At 46.6% G+C, this 12,959-nt stretch overlaps 1 protein-coding gene across 1 annotated transcript; it reads right to left on the bottom strand.

Moving 5' to 3' along the window:
• Window positions 1-408: 408 nt before the first annotated feature.
• echs1 (enoyl CoA hydratase, short chain, 1, mitochondrial) lies at window positions 409-10,783 on the bottom strand. Its single transcript, XM_062519517.1, has 8 exons — window positions 10,633-10,783; window positions 8,353-8,550; window positions 7,029-7,156; window positions 5,763-5,862; window positions 3,925-4,029; window positions 1,540-1,659; window positions 1,069-1,136; window positions 409-784 (listed from the first exon to the last, which is right to left on the bottom strand). Exons 1-8 carry the CDS (start codon window positions 10,718-10,720, stop codon window positions 719-721), a joined length of 873 nt encoding a protein of 290 aa, XP_062375501.1. The 5' UTR covers window positions 10,721-10,783; the 3' UTR covers window positions 409-718.
• Between the last annotated feature and the right edge of the window lie 2,176 nt (window positions 10,784-12,959).

Raw genomic sequence — 12,959 nt, 5'->3', positions numbered from 1 at the left:
GTTTCCCCATTTGACATGTTTCAAGCCTCTTGGCATGATGTACTGACCACCTCTCTGAGCAGTGAGCTCCTGCAGGGCTATCCAGAGGTTCTGGGCAGTAACATCACAATGCTTAAAGGGATGTAAGACCAGTGACTGAACCCTTATTCTGGGCAGTAACATCACAATGCTTAAAGGGGTGTAAGACCAGTGACTGAACCCTTATTCTGCTTCACTATCTATAGTAATTGCACGCTCTGATAAATTCGGCTGACGACAGATTGGGAGATTGCCCCAGTAAAGCGGTGGCATTTCACATTTTAGTTCGGTTCTAGTTTCGATGTGGAAAAATTCTGTCCTGGTGTTTAAAGGAAATGTCAGCACCTCGGGAATGAGACTATATATAATATAATATATAAGACAACAATATAACACAACTAATATTTTATTCAGCAAACAATCTTGAGACAAACACATGTATCAAAAACGTGATGGATTCAGAGAAGGCAAAGAGAACAGTAGTGATTAAAAGTGTGTGTGTGTGTGTGTGTGTGTTGGCGCAATTTCCCAGCAGACGTGTGTTATGGAGACGGACAGCTTGTCCAGTCTGGGCCTCTCGTTAGTCAGGCAGGCAGGAAACTGCAGTAAGGCATCACACTTCTCAAGGTCCAGCAGAAACTGCAGAACGACAACCATCTATCCTACGACAGTCCAACGTGTCCACTCGACTCCACTTCTGTTACTTATCTTGGAAGTCGGCTTTCCTCTTCTCCACAAACGCGGTCATCCCCTCTTTCCTGTCCTCCTACAGAGCACCGGGGAAAAGAGAACTCAGTCAGCAGCGGCCAACACTCACTCAAGCATTCCCATCTCATCCCAAACACACAGCATTCCCATCTCATCCCAAACACACAGCATTCCCATCTCATCCCAAACATACAGCATTCTCCATCTCATCCCAAACATACAGCATTTCCATCTCATCCCAAACACACAGCATTCCCATCACATCTCAGACACACAGCATTCCCATCTCATTCCAAACAGACAGCATTCCCGACGCCGGACCGGACTGACGGGAATACTCACCGTGGCGAAGGTGGCATGGAACAGCCTCTTCTCCAGACGATTCCCTTCAGCCAACGTCAACTCGAACGCTGGAATCACACACACCAGGTGACCGTTAATGACGTGGAAATGTGAACTGAAATCACACTCCTCAAATCACACTCCACACTGAAATCACACTCATCAAATCACACTCTCCTCAAATCACGCTCTCCTCAAATCACACTCATCACAAATCACACTCATCAAATCACACTCATTACAAATGACACTCCAAACAAATTACACCCACACCCACACCCACACACACACACACACACACACACACACACACACACACTGAGCTCCACAGTCTCCACTTGGAACAACAATTGCTGCCTGTGGAAGCAACTGAAAAGAGAAAAGAAAACACACACTAACAAACAAACAAACAAACAAACAAACAAACCAACAAACAAACCAACAAAAGCCAAAGCACAACTGATTCCTGACCTGCGCTGACCGCCTCCTTGGCCATGGCCGACACCAGCTTGGAGTTGCCGGCGATCTTCTCCGCCGTCTTAACGGCCTCCGCAACCAGCTGGTCCACGGGGAACACTCGACTCACCAGACCTGGACACACACACACACACACACACACACACACACACACACACACACACGGGTGTTCCATAAGGCCTGACTTCCATGGGGAAAGGGGTAGGTTTGGGAGGGGCTCGTTCCTTCCCCCATAAGTTTGTTGTTTTAGGGTGGGGCCATGCGGGGGGATTCAGGGTCTGGCGCCTGGGCTGACGGGGGGGGGGGGGGGGCGTTCTGGGGGGGGGGGGTCATGGGTGGTCGAGGGCAAAATAACTGGAGTGACCTTTCAACCTCATAACAAGCCATTAGGAACGGCGGGATTGGCCGACTCAAAGATTCCCCGCGAGTCTCGGTGAGTCCTTAAGCTCCTTCCTGAGCCCGTCTCTGGGAGCGGAGAGGACCGGGCGGCTCTGGGAGGGGGGGGGGACGGGGGGGGCGGCTTCCTGCACTGTTGACTTGACCTTGCTCTGAGCCGTTGGGTTTCTGAGGTCTCCAATGGACAATCTGATCCTACTGGCGCCCTCTAGTGGCCACTGAAGACACAGCCCAGACAGCAGGCATGCGGCGCCCTCTACAGGCCACGGAAGACACAGCCCAGGCAGGAGGCATGTCTGGGAAAGCCAGCCCTGACCGCAGCACGGACCACCCTGTGGCGAGCGGGAGCCTCTCTTCTGAGCCCGGCCAGGGAGCAGCCATCACTCTATCAACACAGCCCCGCGGATCATTAACACGGCTAATGCCCCGCTCCCTGCTCCCTGCCCTGCCCTGCTCCCTGAGACCAGCAGAGCTGCCTTACGCACACGTCCAACCCACTGCAGCTCAACACACAGAGCCATGAATGGCACTCAACCATGAAGACACAGAGCCAAGAACGCCATCCAGCCATGTAATGTGTGTTGTTTTGGGACACAGTGAAGAGCGTAACCACATTTGGCCACACGGGGACGGACGATCTGCACATGATCACATTATCAACAAATTATCTGTTAACACTGCTAACTAAACTTTACTGTAGATGAGATTTAACTATCGTCATTAGTGTAGTGCTACTGTAACTCCACTTTAGATGAGATTTAACCATCGTCATTACCCAGAGTACAGTGCTAACTCCACTTTAGAGGAGATTTAACCATCGTCATTACCCAGAGTACAGTGCTAACTCCACTTTAGAGGAGATTTAACCATCGTCATTACCCAGAGTACAGTGCTAACTCCACTTTAGAGGAGATTTAACCATCGTCATTACCCAGAGTACAGTGCTAACTCCACTTTAGAGGAGATTTAACTATCGTCATTACCCAGAGTACAGTGCTAACTCCACTTTAGAGGAGTTAACTATCGTCATCATGCAGACGAATTATTACAAACTAAATCACTTGTCGTCATTCAAACAATTATGCAGTACTTCTCTGCTTTTGTTGGGATTTAACATGCATGTAGTGATTGTACAAGCGTATGCAAGCTCATCATCATCTTCTTGTGAGTGTTTACTGGCAGAGGAGGCTCAGGATCACATCAATGTACGGTAGCGCGTATATGATAAAGCTTTATATATCTATGGGGTAGGATCACATCAATGTACGGTAGGGCGTATATAATAAAGCTTTATATATCTATGGGGTAGGATCACATCAATGTACGGTAGGGCGTATATAATAAAGCTTTATATATCTATGGGGTAGGATCACATCAATGTACGGTAGGGCGTATATAATAAAGTTTTATATATCTATGGGGTAGGATCACATCAATGTACGGTAGGGCGTATATGATAAAGCTTTATATATCTATGGGGTAGGGCGCAGGCATCTTATATAGTGGGAGGAGTTGGATTTGGATACAGCTCTACCCCTTGTAGCCTGGCTCCGCCTGTCTATGTACTTTCCCTACAGTACTCCGTCTGGAATAGCTTGATCCGCCCTCGTTTACTTGTGAACCAATCAGGGAACAGAGGGCGTTCCTGAGAGCGATTACATTTAAGTTGCAAGCCTATCGTTATCGTTGTGTCCTCCCTGGTTTATAAACGTCATTACCAAACAATAGGGATTGGTTTTTGAAAGGAACTGCAATGATATCAAACTTCAGACAAGGGAAATAAACGTTTGCTAATAGATCTAGGTCATACTCTCTGTGAAGTCAGAGCGTCTGGTATCCAGGTTATGGATGTTGTGTTTTTCACCGAGATGTCCCAAACCGGAGAGGGTTAAGATGTCCGGAATTTGGTTCAGTTTCTCTGGGATCGTGTGATTGTGTCTTGATCGGTGTCTCTGGGATCGTGTGATCAGGTCTGGTGCCTACCTGCCTGTTTGGCGTCCTGGGCGGAGATGCGGTCACCGGTCAGCACCATCTCCATGGCGAGGGACTTCCCTACGGCTCGCGTCAGTCTCTGAGTTCCGCCTGCACCTGAGGAGAGGAGACGAGAGAACGCACAGGTGAGTCTGCCACTACTACAGGTGAGTCTCCCACTACTACAGGTGAGTCTCCCACTACTACAGGTGAGTCTCCCACTACTACAGGTGGGGGCAGGTGAGGAGAGGAGACGAGAGGCCGCACAGGTGAGTCTGCCACTACTACAGGTGAGTCTCCCACTACTACAGGTGAGTCTCCCACTACTACAGGTGGGGGCAGGTGAGGAGAGGAGACGAGAGGCCGCACAGGTGAGTCTGCCACTACTACAGGTGAGTCTCCCACTACTACAGGTGGGGGCAGGTGAGGAGAGGAGACGAGAGGCCGCACAGGTGAGTCTCCCACTACTACAGGTGAGTCTCCCACTACTACAGGTGGGTCTCCCACTACTACAGGTGGGGGCAGGTGAGGAGAGGAGACGAGAGGCCACACAGGTGAGTCTCCCACTACTACAGGTGAGTCTCCCACTACTACAGGTGAGTCTCCCACTACTACAGGTGGGGCCGGGTGAGACGAGAGGCCGCACAGGTGAGTCTCCCACTACTACAGGTGAGTCTCCCACTACTACAGGTGAGTCTCCCACTACTACAGGTGAGTCTCCCACTACTACAGGTGGGGGCAGGTGAGGAGAGGAGACGAGAGGCCGCACAGGTGAGTCTCCCACTACTACAGGTGAGTCTCCCACTACTACAGGTGAGTCTACTACAGGTGAGTCTCCCACTACTACAGGTGAGTCTCCCACTACTACAGGTGAGTCTCCCACTACTACAGGTGGGTCTACTACAGGTGAGTCTCCCACTACTACAGGTGAGTCTCCCACTACTACAGGTGAGTCTCCCACTACTACAGGTGGAGACAGGTGAGACGAGAGGCCGCACAGGTGAGTCTGCCACTACTACAGGTGAGTCTCCCACTACTACAGGTGAGTCTCCCACTACTACAGGTGGGGGCAGGTGAGGAGAGGAGACGAGAGGCCACACAGGTGAGTCTCCCACTACTACAGGTGGGGGCAGGTGAGGAGAGGAGACGAGAGGCCGCACAGGTGAGTCTCCCACTACTACAGGTGGGGGCAGGTGAGGAGAGGAGACGAGAGGCCGCACTGTTACAGCTGTTACAGCTTCATCACAGTTGAAGCTGTTACATCTCTCAGTGAAGCTGTTCATCTGTTATGTCTCTATCGGTGAAGCTGTTCATCTGTTATGTCTCTATCGGTGAAGCTGTTCGTCTGTTATGTCTCTATCGGTGAAGCTGTTCATCTGTTATGTCCCTATCGGTGAAGCTGTTCATCTGTTATGTCCCTATCGGTGAAGCTGTTAATCTGTTATGTCTCTATCGGTGAAGCTGTTCGTCTGTTATGTCTCTATCGGTGAAGCTGTTCGTCTGTTATGTCTCCTAGGTGAGGTAGTTCATCTGTTATGTCTCTATCCTAGGTGAAGCTGTTCGTCTGTTATGTCTCTATCCTAGGTGAAGCTGTTCGTCTGTTATGTCTCTATCGGTGAAGCAGTTCATCTGTTGTATCTCTATCCTAGGTGAAGCTGTTCATCTGTTATGTCTCTATCGGTGAAGCAGTTCATCTGTTATGTCTCTATCGGTGAAGCAGTTCATCTGTTATGTCTCTATAGGTGAAGCTGTTCGTCTGTTATGTCTCTATCGGTGAAGCTGTTCGTCTGTTATGTCTCTATCCTAGCTGCTTTATCACAGCTGGGAGACGATGACCTTTGACCTCTTACCTGGGATGGTCCCGAGGAGGATCTCTGGCTGGCCGAACTGGGCCTTCTCCCCTGCGTATATGATGTCACACATCATGGCAAACTCACAGCCACCGCCGAGCTGTGAACACACACAACACACCAACGTTCCATATGAAGATCACACAACACACACAACACACCAACGTTCCATATGAAGATCACACAACACACATACACACCAACGTTCCATATGAAGATCACATAACACACACACCAACGTTCCATATGAAGATCACACAACACACACAAACACCAACGTTCCATATGAAGATCACACAACACACACACCAACGTTCCATATGAAGATCACACAACACACACACCAACGTTCCATATGAAGATCACACAACACACAACACACCAACGCTCCATATGAAGATCACACAACACACATACACACCAACGTTCCATATGAAGATCACACAACACACATAAACACCAACGTTCCATATGAAGATCACACAACACACATACACACCAAAGTTCCATATGAAGATCACACAACACACATACACACCAAAGTTCCATATGAAGATCACACAACACACATACACACCAACATTCCATATGAAGATCAAGTTCAAGTGGTTCATCATCATGTACTCATAAAATAAATCATAAGTAAGGAAATTCTTTGCTCCCAAGAGCCAGCTCAACTTATATATTGTGTGTATGTGTATGGGGGTATATTGTGTGCATGTGTATGGGGGTAGTAATTAAAAATATATTGTGTGTGTGTGTGTTTGGGGGTATAGTGTGTATGTGTATGGGGGTATATTGTGTGCATGTGTAATTAAAGGTATATTGTGTGTATGTGTGTAATTAAAGGTATATTGTGTGAATGTGTATGGGGTAGTAACTAAAGGTATATTGTGTGTATGTGTATGTGTGTAATTAAAGGTATATATTGTGTGTGTGTGTGTGTGTGTGTGTGTGTGTATGGGGGTAATAATTAAAGGTATATATATTGTGTGTGTGTGTATGGGGGTAATAATTAAAGGTATATTGTGTGCATGGGGTAATAAGTATATCTGCAAATCAACGTGCTGCTTCCAGAACACAGATAAGAGTGGTGTGTGTCCCAGATCTACTGCAGCTTGCTGTTGAGCTGACATATCAACAGCCTTTCATCAAAAACGCAGAGTACACCTTTAGTTAGTACACCTTTAGTTAAGATGTTCACCTTTAATCAGCACAACTCTAACTAGGACGTTCACAGTAGTGGGGCCTGTATCCGGCACTTACAGCGAATCCGTTGACGGCGGCGATGACGGGCTTCTTGACCAGGGACACCTTGTTCCAGTGGGCCAGGAAGTTCCCCCCGTAGCACTCCTGGAACGTTCGGTTCTGCATCTCCTTGATGTCAGCACCCGCTGATAAACAGCGTCAACAACAACACAAACAAACAAACAAACAAACACAGGATGCAATAAAGCACGGAACACAGAAAAGAAAAATAGGACACTGACTGGATCCTATAGGACACTGACTGGATCTGCTCCCAGCTACTTCAGTTCTTTAATCACGATGTACATTCCCAACCGCCCATTGCGATCTTCTGAGGAGCGTCTGTTATGTCGACCAACCATACATGCTAGGTCAAATTGTAGATCCTATTCTTCAGTGGTTCCATGTTGGTGGAATGAGTTGCCCAGTGCTCTCCGTTCCAGCAACAGCTTTGGATCTTTTAAGAGGGGTCTTAAGGCATATTTATTTAATATGCACTTAGTCCTTTGAGTTTGTGATGTGTTATGGTTTGTATAATAGTATTGTTTTGTTATAATTTGTCTATTGATAGAATTTGAAATTTATTTTGCTATTGTCCTTAAATTTAGCCATACCATGCTTTAGTTATTATTATCATATATAATTAACTGAGTGACTTATTTGATTGCTATTCTCATTTCACTGTTTTATTTCTCATTAGGTTAGTGCTTAAATTATTGTTTTACTGATAATATTACTATTCTCCCTAGTTTGTAATTGTTCACTGTTAATTTAATTTGTATTGTTATTTATTTGTATGTCGCTTTGGACAAAGGCGTCTGCTAAATAACCATAGCCATAGCCATAGCCATAGCCATAGCCATAGCCATAGCCAAAAATGAAAGAAGAAAACAAACAAAAATTAGAATGTGTATAGTGCTGTCATGGCAACAGCATAATACAATGGAATGTTAATAGTCCTGTCATGGCAACAGTCTAATACAATAGTGTTATAGTTCTGCCATGGCAACAGTCCAGTACAAACAATCCGATCCAAATCCAACAGGTTGTCGTATGAGGAAATCACAGTGTAAAAACAGCACGTTCACATCCGCACACAACCCCTCCGTGACCTCTGGGTAGGTGGAGCGGAGGCAGGTGAACAGGGGGTGCGTTTCATGCAGCGTTTATACGTCCTCCCTCGCTCCTCGATGCCTCGATCCTCACTGATCTACATAAAGAATGATGGGGGGGAAACAATGGGATAGTCTATCCAGTGTTAGTTATAGATCAGTGGGAACGCCCCTCGAGGATCGAGCATCGAGGATCGAGGAGGCATGATGAGAGGCACCCATGGTCTCACCTGCGAAAGCTCGATCGCTGCCCGTGATGACGATGGCGCCCACCTGAGGGTCGGCCTCGAAGGTGTCGAGTGCCTGTCCCACCTCCAGCATCAGGCCGTCGCACAGCGCGTTCAGGGCCTTGGGCCGGTTCAGCTGGATGAAGCCCACGTTCTGCTGCTCCCCGCGCTTCTCCACCAGGATGTGCTGGAACTGGCCCGCTGTGGAGCACACGCCAGTTAGTGAACGCTACTACCCACCAGGATGTGCTGGAACTGGCCCGCTGTGGAGCACACCAGTTAGTGAACGCTACTACTGACTTACTCAACACCACAAACAGCACACCACAGTTAGTGAACGCTACTACTGACTTACTCAACACCAGCACAAACAGCACAGCAGAGTTAGTGAACGCTACTATTGACCCAACAACACCAACACAAACAGCAGAATTAGTGAACGCTACTACTGACCCAACAACACAAACAGCACAGCAGAATTAGTGAACGCTACTATTGACTTACTCAACACCAGCACAAACAGCACACCAAAGTTAGTGAACGCTACTATTGACTTACTCCTCAACACCAGCACAAACAGCACACCAGAGTTAGTGAACGCTACTATTGACCCAACAACACCAGCACAAACAGCACACCAGAGTTAGTGAACGCTACTACTGACTTACTCAACACCAACACAAACAGCACAGCAGAGTTAGTGAACGCTACTATTGACCCAACAACACCAGCACAAACAGCACACCAGAGTTAGTGAACGCTACTACTGACTTACTCAACACCAACACAAACAGCACAGCAGAGTTAGTGAACGCTACTATTGACCCAACAACACCAGCACAAACAGCACACCAGAGTTAGTGAACGCTACTACTGACTTACTCAACACCAACACAAACAGCACAGCAGAGTTAGTGAACGCTACTATTGACCCAACAACACCAGCACAAACAGCACACCAGAGTTAGTGAACGCTACTACTGACTTACTCAACACCAACACAAACAGCACACCAGAGTTAGTGAACGCTACTACTGACTTACTCAACACCAGCACAAACAGCACACCAGAGTTAGTGAACGCTCTACTGACTTACTCAACACCAACACAAACAGCACACCAGAGTTAGTGAACGCTATTATTGACCCAACAACACCAACACAAACAGCACACCAGAGTTAGTGAACGCTACTATTGACTTACTCCTCAACACCAGCACAAATAGCACACCAGAGTTAGTGAAACAACACCGACACAAACAGCACACCAGAGTTAGTGAACGCTACTATTGACTTACTCCTCAACACCAGCACAAATAGCACACCAGAGTTAGTGAACACTACTATTGACTTAGTCCCCAACAACATCAATAACAACAGTCTGTTCTGCCAGGGAGGTGTTGTAAGTGGAGTTGTTTAATGACTAACCCTAATCAAGGAAGTGGACGAGGAGGAAGAGGAGGAAGAGGAGGAAGAGGTATGCTTCCTAATAATATACATTAATCTCCTTCCATGAGAGTTTTAAGGCTGCCTGAGGCAAGGACACAGTTCCCCAGATTCACCACTCTGAGTTGACTGTGAGTTTGTCAGTCAATTATGGCATGAAATATATAATGTTCCCTTAGAGTCTGGATTAGGGCCCATTAGTACATCCCTTAGTCTACATATGAAAGAATCCGTTGATGTTCATCATCCATCCTCTGGACTTTATCACGTTCTATCCTGGTGTCAGTGCTTCGAAAGAATGACTTGTCAAAACTGTGAATGAGCTGTGTGACTAAGCTCCGTTATCACTGAGTGATCTATTTACTATGTCAAAAGCGAGGCCCAAGGTTACTTTGACAAACACGCCGACATGGTTATGTGCATTGCTGAACTGTCACCTAAAGACAGTGATAGCGGGGTTGAAAATGTAACAAAACTATAATAACGGAGGGTCTAACTTCACTGGGGCAGGGGTTAACCGCAGCCAACGCTGCTGGATGCATGCGTGTTTACAACAGCTGGCTAGCTAGCTGACTGGATAAGTGAACAAGTGACATTACAATCGGATTTCTATACAACATGAAACATTGTTGCACATTGTTGCATTGTTGCACACAAGATCAAATGAAAGGAAGTCGTAGTAAGTCAAATCAGTTAAGTAGCATTGCAGTTTACTCGGCAACTTCGGCCACTATGGTAAGTTAACTTAGCTTGAAGTTCACTGTGAAGCTAACGTGACATTGACGCAGTGACACATGCAAAATACTTGATGTTTGCTTAAAAATAACCTCGTGCTTACCTGAGTACTGTCGCGTTATTGCCGCACTGAAAGGCGCCAGCCTCGACGGCCTCAGGAGCGTTGCAGCTGACTTGTAAAGTAACGCCATTTCGTTATCGACAGACTGAAGACTGTGCAGCAGCAATGAGCTTCAGAGCATGGAGTTCCGTAAAGGCAATCACAACCCATCTAGAATCTCGCGATATTTCAAGACCAATCAAAAAGTCAGAGGAGGTGGGAGGCTCTCTCGGAGGAAATATTTTACTGTTTATGGTGGAAATTAGGCTATTGTAAACTTGAAGTATTGTCTATGATTGTAACGAATCAACAAGAGCAAAACTCAATTAAATAGGCCTAGTGAGTCAAATCAGACAAACGGAGACTGCAGCCACAGCACCTCTGGCTCTGGATCCTGGCATGTGAAATGCTTTCATAGAGCTAATAGCCAATTTGGGTTATTCAGTGCAATCTAGTTGGACACAAATTGGAAATGATCAGCATCGGACGTCAGACTGGGGGCATTCCATCTCACTCGCTCCTCATTCGAGAAATGAAAAGAAAATCACTGGAATAAACTACCACAATAACATTTAGGCTGCCAAATAACACAAAAAGTAAAGCAATGTTAGAATTCATACTCCACTACCTAAATTGCCAGAGCAGAACGAGAAATTGAAAACGTGACACTGTGCTATCAGCATAGAAGCTGAATTATTTATACTTCATGAGGCAAGCTGTGCGCGCCCGTGCGCCAGTTCCTCAGTGCGCTCGCGTGGGCTCTCCGTGCGATCGTGTGATCACCGCTCCCGTAGCCTACATAGAAACCACCCGAAACGAATTCAGCCGAAGCCTACAGTATATACACCGTCGTCAGGACAACTTACATTTTGCCTTTCCCTGTTCTACACCGCCCGGAAAACCAGTGAGGGTGCGTGTCATTTTGGGGTAAGCGTATTCGCATAGCACACTTATTCTCAACCATAATGGCTTTTTTCTGAGCGAATTCCATTCGAAGGTATACTTGTTGTGTAGTGTCATGTTATGTTTTTCATCGCAGGAAAGAAATGGAAGGCCATATCCTAAATGGCGACGTGCATAGGTACGGTGTAGCCTACTCGCTATCACTTGATGAACATAATGAGTGGATCAATAAAATGAATATAATGTTGAAAACAAGCAACGTTTCGACCCTACTGGGTCTTCATCAGGCTTTTGCCAAACGTCGAAACGTTGCTTGTTCTTAACATTAAACGGGAGCAAATATCAGTGTTGCATATTCCTTTTATTCTCCATTTGTCCTGCACCTGCCAGGTGGGATGTGCACACAGCTACTCTTCTTGAACATAATTGATACATTTTCTATGGCCAAATGTTCCCCAATAACACACAGCACATATGATGACATTAAAGGGCTACAGGCTACTCCGTGCACCAGCTGATGAATCTGAGTGTGGAGATGCTGCTCTCCTCCTCTCTGAGTCCATTCTGCTGCGGACACAAATGGGGCAACCTAGATACGGACAGCACAACGGGCTCCGAGTGGGATACACATTTAATGTTTTTTTTTAATGTAATCAAGAGATTTCAGATTATTAATTTATGCATGCTGTTGCTATGTCTTTAAATCATTATATGTTGACTTTGTTTTAAATCATACGTATTTGCTTTCCATTTATTTGAAACGCAAGATTGGCTGTATGAAGCAGACTGAGTGGGCTTTTATGTTTAAATTCACTACGTTCTTTGATATGATAAGTGCGGTGTTTTGATTAAATTCGCTGGACCAGACAGAAGCAGTAAAGGAGGTTGCACTATTAGTTATGTCCACACGGTGGCGCCTCCTCCTCAGTTTTCTTGTGTGGGTTTATAGGTAAACGTGTAGCAGTCATCACATGCAGTTCACATCAAACCTGCTAAGCCCAGTGCTGACGTCAGAGGGCCCAGAGCAGAGCTGTAGAACTGGTGATGTGCGTTGTGGAATCAGGAATCAGCTGGATGGAAGATCGCAGCAGAGTGATACAATATTCCCATGTTCCCATGTTCCCATATTCTGTCCTGTGTGTCCTGTCTGTAGCACTACAGTGTCCTGTGTGTTTAGGCCTGTAGCACTACAGTGTCCTGTGTGTTTAGGCCTGTAGCACTACAGTGTCCTGTGTGTTTAGGCCTGTAGCACTACAGTGTCCTGTGTGTTTAGGCCTGTAGCACTACAGTGTCCTGTGTCCTGTGTGTCTAGGCCTGTGTCACTACTGTGTCCTGTCTGTATACTACTGTGTCCTGTGTGTCTAGGTCCAGAACTGTAGGCTACTGTCTTTCTCACATATGTGCTTTGGTTGATCTTACCTGCTCTT

This window comes from Sardina pilchardus, chromosome 18, assembly GCF_963854185.1.
Source record: "Sardina pilchardus chromosome 18, fSarPil1.1, whole genome shotgun sequence".
NCBI lineage: Eukaryota > Metazoa > Chordata > Actinopteri > Clupeiformes > Clupeidae > Sardina > Sardina pilchardus.
This window is presented reverse-complemented; position numbering and strand designations above follow the sequence as displayed.